This window comes from Epinephelus fuscoguttatus, linkage group LG19 (genome assembly GCF_011397635.1).
Source record: "Epinephelus fuscoguttatus linkage group LG19, E.fuscoguttatus.final_Chr_v1".
NCBI classification, from domain to species: Eukaryota; Metazoa; Chordata; class Actinopteri; order Perciformes; family Serranidae; genus Epinephelus; species Epinephelus fuscoguttatus.
Window position 1 is genome coordinate 10496397 of NC_064770.1, and position 16505 is coordinate 10512901.

A 16505-nucleotide genomic window follows, 5' to 3' on the forward strand; every position below is an offset into this window, starting at 1 on the left:
TTATTGTTACCAATTATTTTGAGATTTTACAATGCAACTTCAGAAAAAAAGGATTCATAAATCTTACTGCCCATGTCTTAGCAATTTTTAAGACCTTTGAAAGATGATTTAAGACATTTTAACACCAATTAAGTCCTTTTTTTTAGATTACTGAATTCAATGCCTTTTTAGACTTTTTAGGAATCCATGAGAACCCTGTTTTTAAAGAGTCGACAATATGTCATCAAATAACTGAAAATTACAGTACTGATATAGGTCCAACGGTGAATGAAAGAGACAGCTATAGACGTTAGCCCATATCTATTACTATTCTATTCTATTCTATCTGTTCTTTATTCTTTGGGCAGTGTGAGGTTGTTCGATGGGTGATAAATACATGTTTAAGTATGCAACGTGATGACATGCCGTTACATGCATATGTAACTTAAAATAACTCACTATTGAGTTTTAGTTTCGCACAGGACACAAACCTGTCCTTTGTTTTACCCATCTACCACCCCAACCACCTTCCTGATATAGACTTTTTGGCTCTTTATACTGACCTGACTTATTCCCACAGTCCCGCACAGCCTGCAGCAGATAGATCCTAAGACCATCGTCTCATGGCTCATGTTTGTGTCAGTTATACACAAATAAAGTGCTTAGTTTTTATAGGTCAAAGTACAAACAGTAAATGAGAGCAGCCTGAGTCGTTATACGGATGTTGTTAAAATGCCCTTTCATGCACAATGACATACTTTGAGCATTATTCATCTATTGTCTTTTTCAAAGCTTTTCACAGCATGATGCTTTATGAGTGCTTGTTTGTTTTTTGTTTGTTTTTCTTCTATAAAAGATGCCGTCTGTATCAAATAGCCTTCATGCGTGTTTCATTTTCCAATTGAACCAATTTTTGTCTTCCTCCGGTTGGATGATTTGCCCTGCATCTATATACTGTATGTAAGTCTAGATAAACAGAAACATTGCTGGAAGATAAAATAGTGTATCTCCAGCCTGGGAAACACCATGTTCTTAATTTGTGTATTAGTAATGTACTCTGACTCAAACTGATGAAATTGTTTTGGCTTCCCGTCTGGGGAGGATGTACTGCAGTGGTTGTGTATGGGCAGCAGGGAGTGCTAAAGGCAAAAACTTCACTTTTCTTCTTCAAGAAAATGTGAGAGTCCCTGTGGAAATTCTGTGCAGGACTGAGAGGGTCAGATAAAGTTTGCTTGCCCCTCAAGTTCAGAGTGTGTGTGTTTGATAAAGTTCTCATAGCAAAGATCTGAGACTCGCACCAGTCTCAGCAGTCCAAAACACTCCTCCGAATCTTGCTGACAGTGAAGACGAGCGGATAGAGTTAATATGAGAAAGCTAATGAATATGAATGAGGTAAATGAAAGCTGATGAATGTTATCCCTTATCTCCATAAAGATTGGACAATTCCCTTGAACCTCTGCCAAGGACACACACAATAAAGAACAAATTTGAAGAGTTAGCTTGTCTAGAAATTTGATGGACGTTGATAAGGTTACATCACAACGCAGTGATTTATAATGTCTGGATGAGAACGCAGGGTATGATCTGAGCTGAGACACAGAGGAGGCTGCAGTTCACTTTTTAACAGTTTGTCCATTGTCATGGCAATTGCCAAAAAAAATCAATGTAGATTTTAAAAGATCTTTTAACAATATCCTGGGGCTAATATACACATTAGAGTTATTAAAATGAATATGTCTATTAGGGTCTTTTCTTCCCAAGAGACCACTGCTAGCTGACGAAGAGATATATACTCTCATTTTCCTCTTCATTTTCCTGGTGTCAGATCAATCATGCACCATCCCAACTCAAGGTGAAACCCATCAAAGTGTCATTCCCCCATTGTCAATGATTCACAGGAAACTCCGACACACAGACGGGCAGGCAGGCAAACAGAAAGACAGCATCAACAAGCGAGTTAGGGGGAAACAAACAGCCATGATGCCTGGAGAGATTAATCTGCTTTACTGCCAGTCCTCAAGAGCAAAACAGGGGGGGTGAAATTCACTGTGAACACAAGTCCCAGTCGTAAAATTGACTCATAAACATCATCAGGCCGCATGTAGAAAGTGCTGAGATAAAGTGTGTCCAATCTATGAGATAAGATAGGTTGGTGAAACTTTGCTCAGGAGCTGTTGGCCACAGAAACCTCAGGTGGGATGCCAAGAGGTAGATCCTCTTGTAAATGAGAGTGTTAGCTGGAGGATAGAGTCAGTAAAGATTTGAGAAGTGCCTGTGTTCGCCATGCTGTGGACTGCAAGTCTTTGCCTCCTCTGGGCCTCGTCCATCCTCGGAGCCCCGGCAAACAAACAGAGACAGAAGGTGCTGCTGATCTCCTTCGATGGATTCCGGTGGGATTACGACCGTGATGTGGACACACCGAACCTCGACAAAATGGCCAAGGATGGAGTCAAAGCCCTGTATGTCACACCTCCTTACCTCACTATCACCAGTCCTACACACTTCACCCTCTTGACAGGTAAAGTGTTTCATTTTCTACAACAGTGCTTCCAGTTGGCAGGGGATCTGCATATCATGGCAGAATAGGAAACCGCTCTGAGTTTACTTTGCTAGGATTGAAAAAAAAAGCCACAGGAAAAAGGAATTAGTTGTAATTGAATGTCCCAGGGTCCAACAGCTTTTATAGCTGAGTAAGATAATTATGCTTGGATGACTGAGGGAAGAATTCTCTGCTCCCTTTCTTATTTTGACTCTCAAATCATCAGTGCCAGCTAAAAGAAATTTAACTTCCTTGAAATTAAATTCCTCTAATCTCCGAAGTTGGTCATAAGACCTTGTCCAAAAGCGTCATGCCACTCAGCCCGTTAAGTTGATAGAATTTTTAATGTGAATGTGTCACGCTATGAATAATGAGTGCAAGCAGACTTGACAGCGATTCTCTTCTGTAGGCCGCTACATTGAGAATCACGGGGTAATCCACAACATGTGGTTCAACATCACCAGCACCGAGAAGAAGCCTTACTATCAGACTCAGTTTGTGAATGAGTGGTGGGACAATGGCACTCTGCCTATCTGGATCACAGCGCAGAGACAGGTCTGTGCAGCACAATTTCCGTCTTATCACTGTGAGAGACTGTTTTGCAGTTTACAGCACTAGAAACCATTTCTCTTGACAAAACACCTTTGAAGGGCTGCTGAATAATTTCAGGTAAATCACCGCAGTTATACTGCAAATTATTTGGCAGGTATAGATGTTAACTGCATGCAAATGACATCTGCTGCCTAAAAGGTTCAGCTGTAGGTTTCAGAAAATTAATGAAATCCAGAAACTGTTTTGGTTTCCACGTACAGTATGTGCAGATCAGCTCTCAGCATGCTTGAATACATGTTAAGAACATGTATATGTGTGTGATCTTACTGTGTCGTTTTCCTACCCTTCCAGGGCCTAAAAGCTGGCTCTCTTCACTTTCCTGGCACAGCTTCCAGTTACCAGGGACAGGTTGCTATGGTGCGGGAAGTGGAGCCACTGCTTTACAACTACAAAAACGAGACTGCTTGGCGAGAGAATGCAGACAAGGTGATGGACTGGTTCAGAGACCAGGATCTGGACTTTGTATCCCTGTACTTTGGTGAGCCGGACGGCACAGGCCACAGATATGGACCTGATTCCCCAGAGCGTCGGGAGATGGTCAAGCAGGTGGACCGGACGGTGGGTTATATTCGACACTCAGCTGAGCAACACGGGCTGACTGACCGCCTTAACATCATCATTACAGCAGACCACGGCATGACCACGGTGTACCGAAACGGTCTGGTGGAAGAGATCACCCTGTCCAAGATCCCGGGCTTCTCGTTCCGTGACCTGTCCTTTCACCTGGTGGACTTTGGCCCTTCTGGGATGCTGTTGCCGAAGCCAGGCAAACTGGAGAAGGTTTACAATGCCTTGAAGGGGGCCCATCCACACCTCCATGTGTTCAAGAAGGAGGAGATGCCAGAGCGTCTCCACTTCGCCAAAAATGATCGCATCCTCCCCATCATTTTATGGGCCGACCCTGGATATGTAATCAATGGGGTGCGTTGACAGATAGAGTCAAGTTTTCTTTTTCTAACTTTCATACTCAATAATTGGTTGTTTGAGGCCTGTGAGGCCACAGGCAAGCATTTTGCAGAAATACAACTGTTCAATGTTAATCAATCACTAAGAGGCAGCATTAATGATGAGACGTGTCAAACCATACGTTTTTTTCTGACATCACTGACTTGGATTTAGCCAAAAATGCAACAAGCTGGAAAGTTAACAGCCATAGAGAGATGTGCAGCAGCAGTTTTCTGCCCACTGCATGTCCTATTGATTTACCCTTTAAAGTGAACAGTTACCTCAGGTTGCCATTTGTGCCCATCAACTTGCCAAGCTGCTGAGTGTAGCTTTAAAGCAGCAGCATGCGAAAACATTACTTTAACTACTACTAAGAGCAAAAGCTGCCACAACAGTTACTTTTCACACTGTGATGGTATTGGTTCTAAGAGCAGTCACTAATGATTATGCTATTACACCATTAAGTGGTTATAAAGGAATAAAATGAAAGGGCACTGATATACTGAGGCAGGAAAATAGCCAGATAAACAGTGTTTATGTACCACCCAGTCTATTCAAGAAATGTCCTCAGGTGTTGACGACAGAAATACTTCCATTACCAGTAGCATTTTGCTCACAGGAAACTGGACTCTTTTTAACCACAAACAAGGAGTTAAATTCTAATCTTAGTACATTACAATTTCAATCAAGTGGAGCTGTAAATACTCAGGATAATCCAGGCCTGTCTGATGACATGTAGTGCTCTCAAATGCTTCATGCAGCTATTCATGCCTTAAAATTCAAAATTAGTGTTTTCATTTGACTCCAACTCACTTAGTCACTCCACTGAGCGCTAACTTTGCATCTAAATGTGTCACTCAGTACTGAGAAGCCACAAATCATAAATTCATTTAGAGAGTACACAACTGAAATCATAAAATGTCTTCAAATGCTGATATGAAGAAAATAATCAGTGCTATGAATCCACTGATCAAACCTGTTATCTAAAGTCTATAGGTTACGACTGGCCATGAAATTTACTGTATTATCTGAAACTCTTTTCTCTCCTTTATGGCCACTTAAGCTCCTCTTTGTTTGATCTCATAGAAGGATAAGCATGTTGAGGTTGTTACATAATTGCTGAGATAAGTGGCTATAAAGCATACTGATATCACACATCACATTTTGTTGGTGATAAACAAAATACATACTCTGAAATTACCAAAGAAATTATGTCCTATGAGTATTTAATGAAAATGGAAATTTTAGAGATGGATTAAAATTCTCATTTAGCCACTTTCATTGGTTGTTAGAAGTCACAAAAATGTGGGCCTTCATTCTACAGTATGGTAACGGCTCTTTCACTTGGGCAATACCTCCCTCTGCTGACTGGATAAGAGTAACCCAAGATGTGTCAGCTCTGTTGCTGATAAGGTCCTGGTACTAAAATCACTGGCTTATAAAAGTTACAGTCTAATTGAATCTAACAAACTGGGTCATGCATGTAACGTTATCCATCCCTCTGTGTCCTTGCAGTACTTTCCGGTTCAGTTCAACAAGGGTGAGCACGGCTATGACAACCACGAGATGGACATGAAGCCCTTCTTCAGGGCAGTGGGTCCAGCATTTCACAAGAACCTGGAGGTGGGGCCCTTTGAGACGGTGAACATCTACCCCTTGATGTGTCACATCCTGGGCATCCAGCCTGAGGTCAACGATGGCCACCTTAATGCCACCAAACACATGCTGGTTACGAGCGCTACCACTCAGGGTGAGTTTATATCAGACTAATGAGTCTCTCCCCGTGGCCTCAAAAGTGTGTCGCTCCAACACCTGCTCCTTCATTACTAGGCCATTCATCCATCATTTCCGGCTTCACATATGTCCAAATCAGACATAGAGCTACTGTAGGTTAAAACAAAAAAGAAGATTTGGCATTGGTCATAGTAACTTTGAAAAGAGAGTGTAAGAAAGGTTGTCTAAAGTGTCTGGTGTTAAATGATTAATGGACAATGCTGCCAATATTTTATGTTTCTTACTACCAACAAAAATACCAAAAACAACAATATGTTTGTTTGTCTCAAAATTTTATGACTTTCCTTCCTTGTCTGTCAAATTCAGCCAAAATCCTATTGGTTTCTACTGAAACAAACAAACAAAAAAATTAAAAATGTATGGTGTCATTTTTGTACTTTTTAGCAAACATTCCTCAAACTGAAAGCAGTTGTGGTGTTGTTGGGGACTATTTCCAGCAGTGGATTAATCCACACTTAGTGCTATTGTGTGTATTTCTGACAGCAGGGCATTTCTGACAGCACTGACTGTGCAACAATAATAATTTTGTGCCTGGGCAACACGATTAAGAAGTTATAGGACAGAATGTAAAAGTTGTTAAAGCGCCACCATGTGGTTGGTTGATGCAACTTAGTGCCTGCAGAGCCAGTATTTTGGTTGCCTTAGGTTTTGCTGTTTTCCAAAACCAGATACTTTTAGGGGGGAAGCAAAATAGTAAAAAAAAATAACGCTGTGGTCCTTCATAAATATACTATATATATACAGCTATTTAATATAAGCACAAAATACCAGTAGTATGCAGCATCAGTCTAGAATTAACAGCACCAACTCTTCAAAACGCATACTTGAACTGTGAAAGTGTTCTTTCCATATGTTTTCTTTTGTTTCAGGTGGAGATATGAATTTCCTGCAAAATGTCTTCACTGGACTGACTGCAGTGGCTGGATCTCTTGTTGTAATTTTTATAGTAATGACATCCCACAAAATACTCTACAACAAACGCAAAAATAAAAGGTAATTACAAAGTCCCCAGGTTTGTCCCCTGTAGTGTTGGGTTTGTCATATTGATATTAATGTCAGAATATGGCTACTGCATTCAAAATAATTTTACATGTTTTAAATTCATTCTATTCTAATCATTACATTAGATTAGACATTATTTAAATTAGGACTATCTTTTAAAATCAAGATCAACAAAAGAAGTGGAAAAAAACACAGTATGATCACATTATTTTGATAACATTCAGCCAAAAGTTCATAAACAATATTTTTTAGCTCTCAGCTGTACCCCCCATGAATTTCTTTTTCCTGTGTTTCAGATCAGGAAATCCAGAACATCTTCCAGAAAAAGAAAAGACAAAACAAACTTCGCTCTGATGATCTTACACATACACACACAAAAAACTTCCTGCTGCAGCCTGACATTGACAACGAGCTGCCTGTGGACAGTCCTGGATGATTCTCTTTCATCCCATGAGCGGAAATAAAGAGGATATATAAGAGTTGTTGCATGTCCATTTTGTAAATTATGATTTGATTGTGATCAAACTTATAAAATAACTTTTCAGATAAATGTGTGTTATTTTGATGACTATTTAGATGAAACTTCTGATGCAGTGTATGAGTTAATCAGGTTTATATGTAGGCTGAAGACTATTATTCTGTTTGATTCACAATGTGTTGTAGTTAGATGTTTGACTTTACTTATGAAGTTGACTTAAACCTGTTCAGCACTGTTAATTGCTTTGAATGAAAGCATTTGAAGCCATGATGGACCAAATGCATCTAACTATCTGTAAAGGTGAATCAGATTCATTGAGGCATAGAGTAAAATGGGACAAATAAGGTTTTACATCTTGGGCTCTTTAGATATTAGCAGTCACCAAACATGTTATTGCATTGTTACTACAAATATGCTTTGCATAAAACAGCCATTTTATTGGTCTGAAATAACTGGTATGGGCAGAGCAAAGAAATAAAAAACAAAAAAACAACACTGATCCTGTAATTACAAGGTGAGCCATATTGCAGAATGATGTTCTCATATTGGTAATTAGAGTGCTACAGCTAAAACACTGAGGGTGTAACAAAAAAACATGGTTGCTGTATTATGTGACGATTTATCAAATGTCTGACTGAATAAATATTTTCACAATACACTTATTTTTTTTTATGGGAAACGGTTTAGAGTGAGTAGGTAATTCATTCAGGTCAAATGGGACACAAAATTAAGCAAAAAATTGAACATTTTTCAGAAGTGAAACCAGCATGTTTTCAGGTAACCCGAGGGAGACATTTTTAGTATTTCTGTCACTTAAAAATAATTAAAGATGCTGCTTGAGCCTGTGTTAGCCACAATACTCCAGAATTAGCTATAACTGTTACTCACATGCAAAGCGCGCGCACACACACACACACACACACACACACACACACACACACTGTAGACACTATGGCACCAAGGCACCAAAAGAACAGGGATAGGATGGCAATAAAGTTGGACAATCATTCTGTAATGAGTAGCCACAGGTTTCAATAATGATTTAATGATTGATCTGATAAGTGGATTCAAAATACAAACAAACGTGACTGTCCCATTTAACGCAGCAACTTCCTCACTTTACCTGATCATGTCATCGGAGTGAGGTAATTTAGGAGCTGTCGATGTGTTTGAAAGTCCAGTTTCTAAATTATTTTACTTGTTAACATGTTTTCTTTGTAGACGTGTAGCAGAGAACTATAACAAGTTATAAAAGCAATACTCTGTCCCATTTACCTGACTTCACCCTAATTTCATGATGTAGGCCTAAAAGACGCTTTAATTATTAAAAAAAAACTCGACCAAATAGACTAAAAACAGGAAAGCAGCATAAAGAGAATACGGCGTAAAGCAATAAAACGAATGTGAAATACTTTAAACATAAACGATGCGTTTTAGGATGTAATTATAGAAGCAACAGTAAATTGTTTAATCACGTCCATGCCTCTACTTCCAATTACAATAAGTGAACGCTTTTCGATCAGAGGACGGTGGCTGCCAAGGCACATATTTAAGCAACAATATTCTCAGTTGCCCGCCTCTCTTCGCGTAAGAGTGTCAAGTTAAGCATAGAAGCTCACATCTTCCGGTTAAGACCTTCAAATTCAATGCTTGCAGGCTTTGTGGGCGCTATCTCGTGTGCATTGTATCTCCGTCAAACTAAAATAAATAAATAAATAAATAACACAGTACTAAAAATACTTAATTGTAAAATTTCTGTGAGGTAATGTCACTTCTGTATTGTATGTTTTGTTGTTATTTTTCATTAAGGTGACAGTGCAGATGTGACAATGAGACAAAAATGGTTGTTTTGTATGTGTGGATGGTTTGACCAATGTATGCAAGTTTGCATTATAGCCGAACAATTAAAAATCTTGACCAATTTCCTTTCATTAACTGACCATTTAAATCTACTAAACATTATGAATAATTAGCCTATATGATAGATCTACAAAATACAGCAAGCTTTATTTAATTTAAAAATCATTTTAAACAACTTACCTAAAAATGTTGACATTACTACACCCACATTAATAAAAACATTTAAATTAACTTACTGTTTAAAACCAAAAACAAGTGACATTACTGAAGTAACTTGCACACAACTTGCAGTTTTAAAAAAATTTTTAGGGGCATTTTTAACATCTGGACTGGGACAACAGATAAAACTCTTGCTCATTTATAATTATTACTTTAAAACAGCATCAAAAATTAGAAACAGCTTTATTGCCAGGTAGGTTTTCATATACAAGGCATATCCTACTTTTAATAAATGATAATCGTGTGTGATTAAATATACCAATCCATCACTTTAAAACAAAAAATACTAATAAACAGACCTGCATTTGCATTAATAAGTTATTAGACTGTACAGACCATAGACAGTATTTGTATGTGTATCTTTATATTGTCTGTCGGCGCTTTAACTGAGAAGACCTTTATTTTGAAGGCAACACTGTGAACATCCGTCCTGGCCGCGCGTAATTCCGGTGAGCTGGACGCGCCTCTTGTCTTTTGATAAAGGGCTCTTACTCGGGGTGAAGGCAGACATGGAGGAGCTGAGCGCCGTGGGAGAGCAGGTTTTTGATGCGGAATGCATTTTAAACAAACGCCTGAGAAAGGTGAGAGCTGAGAAACATTTTCACTTTTATCCGCGTTGTTTCCCAGCGCCTGTTTACGAACCTTCTCCTGCTCTCGGTCTGCTTTCAGGGAAAGTTGGAGTTTCTGGTGAAGTGGAGGGGATGGTCATCCAAGTAAGTACAAGTGGTGCTCTGCTCAGCCCGAAACAATGAAAACAACAACAACGTGTCGCTTGTTGCTTTCAGTAAAACTGTAAGATCAAACCTTGAATTTTTTTTGTCAAACCACCCAGTCGGAACAACAACGCCGACGCGATATCACCACATTTAGTCTCCGATCGCAGTTTATTCAAATACAGCTCTCAAATTCTGCCTTTACATTTGCTTTCTTTTGTTCATGACACCTCAAATTTAGGAAGTTAGCGGAAAGCCAAAGTAAATACTTTTTTAGCCTACATCAGTTTTATTTTTATCTTTACCATACCGATATATTTATTCACATAAATGTGATGTTTCAATAATTTTATTCCTGACTTTAAACAAGTTATTTATGTGTGACCGAGCAGTCAGTCATATTTACATGGACTATTTCAATTGATATTTGATTTATAACTATTTGATTTATAACTATTTTATATAATGTTAGATTTGTTGCAGAACACCAAATGCTACAGTTATTTTGCTCTGGTTTTAATCTGCATTTATGTTGCTGCTTGTAAGGCTCCACTCTGCCTTCATTTCTTGTCACTTGCCCTTTCTGTTCTCTCCACATTGTTGCTGTAATCCACCATCAATGCACACTGTTGCCTGCCAGCTCCATGGCTTTCTGTTAGAACCACATCCTTTGTGTGTGTGTGTGTGTGTGTGTGTGTAGGGAAAGGGTGGGGGTTGATTATTTCAGTGGTGACTGCTGATCAGAATAGGCTATTCAACAACAAGTGATGAGGAGAAAGGTCATTACAAATGCATGTAGTTCAGATCACTTCAAGACTAAACACAATGTGATCTGTTTTCAGTTTGTTGCTGCAGCTAAGCAAGTTTTTTTTGCTCCTAAATTTGTACAAATTATCAAATGATTAGACACTCACAATGCAGCTCATTAGGCTCTCAGGAAGGAAGCAATCAGCTTCTTTGATTTTCAGATCTAGAAAAAACTTTATTACAGCTTAAACAAAGCAAAAATTGACACTTGACTAATTTAGCGATTTTAGAAAAGCACTGGACCATGTGACAGTGTCCAGGTGCTACAATGAACCAAGTGAAAAACAAGGTTATTTTTGCTATCTAAAGCACACTTCATGCTGTGCCATCACAAGCACAACAAAGTCAATATTTTCATCACTTCCCATAAATGCCTGAACACCTATGCCCTAAAAATGTTCTTCCTTCCTGGTGTGTTCATGTTTTTCCACAGAGATGAACAGTCTGGTTTTCACCATGCTCATGCTCACTGTGAGAAACGCAAACCTGAATTTGATTTAGTAGGTGTGGGGTGTGGGTGTGGGAAGTACCTTCTGTCACTGAAAAAGCCAAACTTTACCAGAAATTCCCCTCATATTTCTGCAGCAGCCCCAGAAAATGTATCAAATTCTCTGCTTTTCCCTTTTCTCCCTTCACATCCTCTCTTTAGCCCTGGCAAATTGATCCTTCTATTTCACTTCAAGGAATTCAAAACCTGCCCACTTTCTCACCTCAGCACAGCTGGCCAGACACTGCTTTAAATGGGTGTGCTAGTCAAATCATCTGTTTCAGAAAGGAAAGAAAAAAATTGAAGACGCAGCCCTTCAAAATCACTGTTGGAAATGATTCCAGACGCTGTTACGCAATCTGTTGTTTTCAGTCAAGTAACAACATTGGACCAGCTCATGTATACTGCATGTCAAGCTTTCCACTAATATGTCTGGTTGGTGGTTAAAGTATAGTGTACAGATCTGTGGACACAAGCATAATAGACTTTCAGTTCTTGACCTGTTGTGAGCTAACATAAAAGGTTTTCTGAGCCAGTAGTTTGTCTCAGATAACACACAGATTGTCTCTGGTAAGTTCACGGCTGCTGGAGCACAAGGGTCCTCGGTTTCTGAATGAACAAAGTGTTGGATGTTTTCTCAATTTGCTGTCCTTGCTGAGGCTGCAGGGTTTGAATCTTGCTGGGCCACCTTGCTTAAATATTTTGACTAATACTTGTGATGTGTGACACTCTTCATGTCTTTTTATTTCAGACACAACAGCTGGGAGCCCCAAGAAAACATCCTGGACCCAAGACTGTTGGCTGCATTCAACAAGAAGTCAGTATCTTTATCAAGAGTGGTCCATCCTATATCTTTAAAATTGTCTTTGGAGAACCCAAACACACGCGAAGCGACTTGTGCAATCTTAATTTTTTTAAAGCATTTTTCAGACCTAACTAATACATGCTAGATGTAGCTATACTCATAGTTACATTGTATATTGCATTTTTTTTTTAAATATAAATTGGCTGTCATACTGCTAATCTACTTCATGTTTTAATCATACTCAACAATGAAAAACGACTTATAATTTTGTCACAATTTTTTGAGATAATGTGGAGGTGTAGCATTAATTGTGGAATACTCAGTAATCCCTCATTAATGTTTTTGTTTTTCTGTTTTATAGAGAGCAAGAGAAAGAACTTCTGATGCGTAAGAAAGGGAAAAGGCCAAGAGGGCGACCACGGAAAATTCTAGTAAGTACAATTATAAGTAGACCGTTATTCATTATCGTCTTAGCACAAAGTATCTAATATTTGCTCTTTCATCTAGGAAAATGTGCCTGAAGCTCCAAAGTCCAGCAGCTCTTCATCTGGCTCATCATCATCATCTTCTGATTCCTCCTCCTCGTGCTCCTCCTCTTCATCCTCGTCAGACGACGACGATGACGACGACGGCCACGCTAAAAATGCAAACCCGGGTGTCAGAACACGAGACCTTCATCCTGTCCCTCAGAAGAAGGCACAGATTGTCGTTGCCAAACAGGAGCCCCCAAAGAAGCGAAGCAGGAAACCCACGTCTCCTGACGCGAAGGAATTTCAACAGAACAAGGGCCCTCGCAAAATCCTGAAGGCGTCCAAAGATACTGATCTCCCGGGAGCGATCAAGAAGCCGGTTCACCCAGCGAGCTTCACCTTCATGGGTTTTCATCGGGGCTCGGGTAGGGATGCAGTAGCTGGTCAGAACAGGAGCTCTCTGACCCAGGGTGGGGCTGTTAAAAACTCCATGAGCTCCATGGGATCTGGCAGGTCAGTCCAACCTGCCTCCCTCTCCCTGAACAAATCCAGCCAGAGCAGGAATGTCACTGAGGGTAAACTGTCCATCTCCAGTATGAGCAGTGGGACAAGTCTGGATTTGAAAGCAGCTGCTAGTAAATCAAAAGGGGTAGCAGCGTTGAATTTGAATACATCCAAACACCTCATTCAAGGAACCACTCAGCATACACTAAGCTCCCCCAATGGACAAAAGAAACCCCAGGCCCCTGTGTCAACACTGCAGCGAATACCCAATACTAAGGCAGTGGCTTCCTTGCCATCTAAAAATGCCTCCTCCAATCAAGGTTCTGCCCCTCAGCCGCTCAACCTTCAGAACAAACTGGTGCAAAGCAATGATGGTCCTGGAAATGGCACCACTCTAGCATCAGGCCTGAGAAACGCAACAAACCCAGCAAGGAAAACTACTGTCTCACAAAATCAGGAGTATAATCCTCCCAAGAGTCCAGCGACCCCAGGGAGACTTCAGGCCCGCAAGAGCCAGCCTGGAGCAGATAAGGTCAAGGAGGCGACTGAAATCCAGACCCCCAGAGTCCAGGGCAGGCTGGAGAAGGGCTGTGTGCAAAAATCCTCCACAGAGGTCCAAAGCCAGCAAGAGAGATCGGCCTCCAAAGATGGCAAGAAAGCCAAAATGAATGACATGAGCACAGGTGAGGAGGAGAGCAGCTCAGACTCTGACCAGGATTCTTCCTACGCTGGACAAGATGGCTCGGTAGCGGTCCAGAACCAGGACTGGAAGCCCACGCGCAGTCTGATCGAACACGTGTTTGTAACAGATGTCACTGCTAATCTTGTTACTGTCACAGTCAAAGAGTCACCAACCAGTGTGGGCTTCTTCAGCATTCGCAACTACTGACAGGATTCCAGACACTGCAAACCAGATGGGCTTTGAAGCAAGCAGTGGTTTCGAGTTCTGAAGGATTTGGATAAACCTTTGGCTGAAAAATTCCTGAGGAATGCGTCAGGGATCGGAGGTTAACTTGCGCTTCGTCTTCTTTTAGTAAGAGACCAGTTTTAGGTTAAAAAAGATCTGAACGTCAGTTATTGATTGTGATTATTTATTTGCTCATGTCTACAAATTGTGCAAGAAATGGCAGTGGAGGTCCACAGAGGTGCAAGAGGCTGCATTTTGGTTTTGCCTGATGATCTGAAAGGAACAAATCTTATTTCACTCAGTCCAAAATTTCATCATTCCCTCTCTGGAGAAAAAATACTTTTTCATCTTTAACTATCAAGATAAAACTAATGTTCCACGTAGGTTGGTCAATCTATGTGAAATGTAATCATTAATACACTGATTCATGTTGATCTCTTCTGTGTTTCTCTGTTGATGAGATCTGTTATAACTTACAACGTTAATAAGAGGAAAGTCTTACTGAAGAAATGATGAAAGGGTAGGCATGAGCAGGTGTAGCTTTTCTTATGGGTAGCAGACATTTAGTTCATAATGTGTCAGTGTTGTGAATCCATATCACTCCATAGCTAAGGTAAACCAGTGTTTAATTCTTAGTATAGTATTGTTTATTTTTTTTAACATTTCATAAGTTAGCTACCTCTTTATTTTCCACGTTTGCTGCATATGTATATTCATCTCTCGTGGGAAAGAAAAACTTGTCCCTCCAGGGTATACCATTGTGTCTATAATTGTTTTTATATAGCTCTAAATGTATTCAACTCTCATGCTGTATAGACTTTTGTAAGGACCAGCGACCAGCTCCAGCAGCAGACAACAGCTTCATTTCTGTGTCATGAAAAACTCCCATCAGCACAGCCTCTGAGTTCCGCCTGGTGTTGAACTGTGCACATCATTATCGCCTCAAAAAGGAGGTTCATTCCACAGTGCAGCCAGTTTATCAGCAGAGTTTTCCAAACGGGCTGAAGCATGTGGGGAGTCAGATACAGTATCTCTGTTCCTCCCCGGAGTTCAGATAAGACTCAGCCTGAGGTTTGCTCTTCTGCCTCTGCATCAGTTCTGTCCTTCATTCACCAGCAGCTCTAATCTTCTCAGACTTGTAATTAATATGGACAAAAACCAGAGAATAAGTGCTTGTGTTGACATGGCAGGACGTTCATGGACAGTACACCTGACGATGCTTCTCTCTCTCAGTCTGTCAGAGCTTCGTATGAGCCTTTGAAGGCAACTGCTTTGAAACCACTCTGTGAAAGGTTGGGTGTGGACAAAGCTTGGCAATAAACTGCTCAGCAATGTCTGTCACTGAACACAAAACGCCAGATGTCGTCGTGTCTGTTGCTACTGGTCTGCTAATGTCGTGGACTGAAATACCAGATTTGTTTTTTTGTTTTGTTTTGTTTTTTCCCCTTGCAGCTGCAGACGTCTCACTTCACCCGCCTGCATGGGTTCAGGAGCTGCAGGCCCGGCCTCCCAGAAAAAGAAAAAAAAAGATCTTTATCTGATGTAACGGAAAAGAAACCACAACAATGTGCGCTACTTTCTGCTCCCTTGAGAGGAGTTCAGCAACAAAGCACTTCGACTGAACTCTTCTGTCTAATCCTGCTCTGCAGACTGTGCCTTTCTTTCTCTCAAAGACTAAACACAAAGGCATTACCCCAAAGATAGCTAGAATTTCAGGTTGTTCAATAAAGGAGGACCCCTAGAGCATAGCACGGAGACTGGACCATTTTCATGTCCGTGTTGTTTTGAAATGGAAGACTTACCACAAATGTATGGAACAGACACATATTTGATGCCTTACTGAAACAGTAGATCAAAGTTATTGAAGTAGTTTCCATTCAGAACCAACTGAAAACAAAAGGGGTGAACTCTCATATTACAGGTAAAAACTATTAGTACAGCATTTGCTGTCTTCTTGGCAGTATAGCTCCAGCCTATATTTCTTTCAAACTCAAAGATGCATCAGACAGTAAGTAAAGTTTAGTCTAGGTGCTATCAGAATGCCATTTATCATGTTAGGGGGAATGCACGGTGTTTATATGAAAATGTTTTTTATTCTATCAGCTTTTCTTAATTAATGAAAAGAACAAACTTGATATAAACATGTTTCCAGTTGTGGTCCTTATTTAGATCTACTAACCATCTCAGTGGAATTTTGTTCTCTTTACAATCTATTTATTTCAAATCAAGAGCTTTTCAGGGTAGGACAGTGTCATCAATCCACGTATTGTGCCACTTGTCAAATTGACTAATAAATGGTACAACCTTATGTATGACTTGTTTGATTTTATTAAGCAAAAGTGCCAATCGTGCTGGTTCCTGCTTCTTAAATGTGAGGATTTGCT

General features: G+C 40.1%; 3 protein-coding genes across 3 annotated transcripts in view; 2 read left to right on the top strand and 1 right to left on the bottom strand.

The window, feature by feature from the left end:
• Positions 1 to 16505, bottom strand: part of LOC125879676 (RNA binding protein fox-1 homolog 3-like) — a 574563-nt gene that overhangs the window by 521216 nt on the left and 36842 nt on the right. The window lies entirely within an intron of this gene.
• LOC125879678 (ectonucleotide pyrophosphatase/phosphodiesterase family member 7-like) lies at positions 2179 to 7357 on the top strand. Its single transcript, XM_049561670.1, has 6 exons — positions 2179 to 2497; positions 2928 to 3073; positions 3422 to 4051; positions 5591 to 5825; positions 6739 to 6862; positions 7168 to 7357. The coding sequence occupies exons 1-6, from the start codon at positions 2263 to 2265 to the stop codon at positions 7223 to 7225; spliced, it is 1428 nt and encodes a 475-aa protein (XP_049417627.1). The 5' UTR covers positions 2179 to 2262; the 3' UTR covers positions 7226 to 7357.
• On the top strand, positions 9891 to 16429 carry cbx2 (chromobox homolog 2 (Drosophila Pc class)). Its single transcript, XM_049561652.1, has 5 exons — positions 9891 to 10009; positions 10098 to 10141; positions 12187 to 12252; positions 12602 to 12671; positions 12748 to 16429. Exons 1-5 carry the CDS (start codon positions 9938 to 9940, stop codon positions 14101 to 14103), a joined length of 1608 nt encoding a protein of 535 aa, XP_049417609.1. The 5' UTR covers positions 9891 to 9937; the 3' UTR covers positions 14104 to 16429.